General features: G+C 38.9%; 1 protein-coding gene across 1 annotated transcript; it reads right to left on the minus strand.

Moving 5' to 3' along the window:
- Window positions 1–421: 421 nt before the first annotated feature.
- Window positions 422–1,663, minus strand: LOC125070140 (craniofacial development protein 2-like). Its single transcript, XM_047679840.1, has one exon. It carries the CDS (start codon window positions 1,661–1,663, stop codon window positions 422–424), a length of 1,242 nt encoding a protein of 413 aa, XP_047535796.1.
- Between the last annotated feature and the right edge of the window lie 1,791 nt (window positions 1,664–3,454).

The following is a 3,454-nucleotide window of genomic DNA, read 5'->3' on the forward strand; positions in this document are numbered from 1 at the left end:
TACATCCGTCAGTCTTTAACACCTTCCATACTTCAACTGGTATGTCATCTGGACCCAAAGCCTTCCCATTTTTCATACTTTTGACTGCTGTCATTATCTCATCCATGCTTATTTCTCTTACTAATCCCTTATTTACTTGTGCCTCTTGGAGAATACCATTCCAGTCATTCTCTTCATTCATAAGCTTTTCAAAATAAATCTTCCATCGCTCTTTTATTTCCTCATCTCTACATAACACCTTACCAGCCTCATCTTTCATGCATTTGATATGTGTTATATCTCTCGATCGTCTTTCTCTCTCTTTCGTAATTCGGTAGAGTTCCTTCTGGCCTCTAGGGCTGTCCAGTGAGTTGTACAACTTTTCTTGTGCCTTAGCTCTGGCCACTGCTACCGCCTTCTTTGCTCTCCTCTTAAATTCCTTTTAAACTTCCTTTTTTTCATCTTTTAAACTTGTATTCACATTTTTTACAACCTGCCATTCTTTAAATGCCACTTTCTTCTCTCTCAGTACATTTTGCACTTCCAAATTCCACCACCATGTATCCCTATCTATCAGACCTTTTCCTTTCGACTCTCCAAACACATCCTTTGCGACCTTCCTTATGTGCCTGGCCATCTCATTCCAACAATCATCTACCAATTTCTCTTCCATCTCATTCATTTCTATAATTTTCTCCACTATATGGTTCCTAAATCTACTAGCACATTCATCATTCTCTAACATACGCCATCTTGTCTTTGGAGGGGGCCGTATTTGGCTGTTTCTGGGGGAGACACTTAATTTAACATCCATCACCACAAGCCTATGTTGGGCGACTAATGCTTCGCCTGGCAGCACTTTACAGTTTTTGACACAGCATAGACTCCTCCGCCTCACTAAGAAGTAGTCTATCTGTGTCGCGTGGTGGCCACTCTTGTAGGTTATTAGGTGTTCCTCTTTTTTCTTAAACCACGTGTTTGTTATAGCCAGGTCGAAGGCACAGGCAGCTTGTAAAAGTGTCTCACCGTCAGCGTTCCGGTTTCCCAATCCCCACCCACCATGCACTCTCTCATATCCATCATTCTCTCTTCCTACATGGCCATTAAAATCACCACCCACGTAGACTTCCTCGCTATCCTGTATATTCATCAGCAGGCAATCAAAGTCCTCCCAAAACTTTTCTTTCACGCTCTCCTCACAGCCTGACTGCGGCGCATACACACTTACTAGATTCAGTGTCATGCCGTCCACAATCAGTTTAATCGCTATCAGTCTATCATTCGCTCTTTTTATATCCACCACACATTCTTTTAACCTACTATCTAAAACTATACCCACACCATTTCTCTTGCCATCACTTCCACAATAAAATAATTTATATCCTTCTCCGATTTCCCTAGCCCTTGCACCCTTCCACTTTGTCTCTTGCAGGCACGCTGCATTTATCCGTCGCCTTTTTAAAACATCTGCTAGCTCTCTTCCTCTTCCAGTCATCGTTCCTACATTCCAACTTGCACACCTCAATTTTAACTCTCTCACACTTCGAGCTCGCTTCTTACGTCGCACCCGCCCGTTCCGGTGCGACAACCCTTGTCCATTTCCCACAGGAGCCGGGTGCTGCCCCTGCGCGTCGCCTGTGGGGTACGCCCTAGCCCTATCGCTCGAATGGTTTTTAGTATCCATGCTGCTAAGGGTTTTGGCTTAAGATTTTATGGTCGGCCGCCTGCCTGACACCAACCCTCCTTGGGAATGCTGTCGTGGTGGTTTACTCGCCACCGTGCGGGTAGCCCTAAGTGCAGGTGATATGCAGTGGGCCTTGAATACCCTTAGTCGCCTCTTACGACACCCACGGGTAGAGTTGGGGAGGTCCTATTCTAATCCGGGACCATCACGGATATACAAACATTATATTTTACCATAAATAAAGTAGAAATAAAAGTTCATCTATCTTCAATTATATGCAACTAGTTGTCGCCCGCAGCGTCGCTCGCGTTTTAGAGGTTGGTTGTCATGTGTTAGGCAAAAAAGTATCCTATGTCCTTTCTAGGAGTTCAAGTTTGCTTTATACCAAATTTCGTTAAATTCCATTCAATGGATTGGCACTGAACGGCGACAGACAGACAGAAATACAGAGTAACTTTCACATTTTTAATATTAGTATAGAAGTATAGATTGAATGGACAACGCTTCGGGAAGAAAATGTTTTCTTGAGACTTTTGTCCATTATCTTAAAAATATGATAATGACGTCGTTATGCATTAAGTGTAACTTCTCAGAAAAGGCAAAGACGTAACAATTGAGGTTACTTGTAAGTAATAATTATTATAATTGTTTGAAAATCGTATAAAACTTGTGATAGGAGAGAGGGGTTAACAATGGCTGAAGGGGTTGGGATTGAACTTGTAACCTTTACCTCGCCAGGCCCGTCAACCTTTAATAAAGCAATACAAAAGCTTAAAAGAGCAACGCACTATTGGGTAGTACTTACGCGCAATTATTGTTCTATAAAATCAGTCTTACGTCTAGAATTTATATTATTGCGTAAGTGTTTTCGACTTACTGATAATGTGTTTGAAATGTTCAATATAATACAAATAATTAGCGTGGTAGCTATACCTTAAATTTATTTCGTAAAGAAGTTTAAAAATCCATTGTAATTTTATTTAATTTTTCAAAATATAAATTTTTACTTTTCCTCAATGTACGTTTGTGAAAATATTATGATGCGACGTATTATGATATTGAAATGGTCCATTTCAATATCATAATACTCTAAACCAATGCGAAAATTATCAAATTAAATCAAAAATACTTTATTCAAGTTGGTTTTTACAAGTACTTTTGACACGTCATTAAACAGTGGTTCGGAATATACCGATTATAACAAGAAGAACCGGCAAGAAAAATACTTTAACATACATTGGTAACTTACATAAAACGTCACCTTTGTCAAAGTCGTTTAAACCGAATCGTAAATTTAATGTCAATTTCATCACGAAACGGAACTAAGATATTTTTTCGCGACTCCATTGTTTTCTCTCAACAATAACCCTACATCAAGTTCAGTGAGGCAGTACACGATCAGCCAAATTGCAGTATACACGATACTCATAATGCAACTGCCGTAATCCAATTGATGTAAATTGAAATTTATTTTGCGTTTACTCGGTATATATTGCTTAAAAATAAATAGTGAATTGATTTTATTATTCGCGTTATTTTTAAAGAGGATTTAAGTCGTCGGTTCAAAGAGGTTTAATGGATGTTAAGAACTATAATAATTCATGAGGAAAGAAAAAAATCAAGCATCGCCTCTCGACTCTATTGAATTATGTCAAAGACAAGACAGACTCCGGTTATAAATACTAAGACGTAACATTTCAACTATAAATGCTGACGCGTAACATTTCAACCCAATTACAGTTGCTTACAATTTAATACAATGAATACAATTTAGTAATATGTATTTAGCAT

This window comes from Vanessa atalanta, chromosome 16 (assembly GCF_905147765.1).
Source record: "Vanessa atalanta chromosome 16, ilVanAtal1.2, whole genome shotgun sequence".
NCBI lineage: Eukaryota > Metazoa > Arthropoda > Insecta > Lepidoptera > Nymphalidae > Vanessa > Vanessa atalanta.

Bases quoted from the DNA above. Each gene is read 5' to 3' on its own strand.
- LOC125070140 (XM_047679840.1), bottom strand. From the start codon at position 1,663: ATGGATACTAAAAACCATTCGAGCGATAGGGCTAGGGCGTACCCCACA.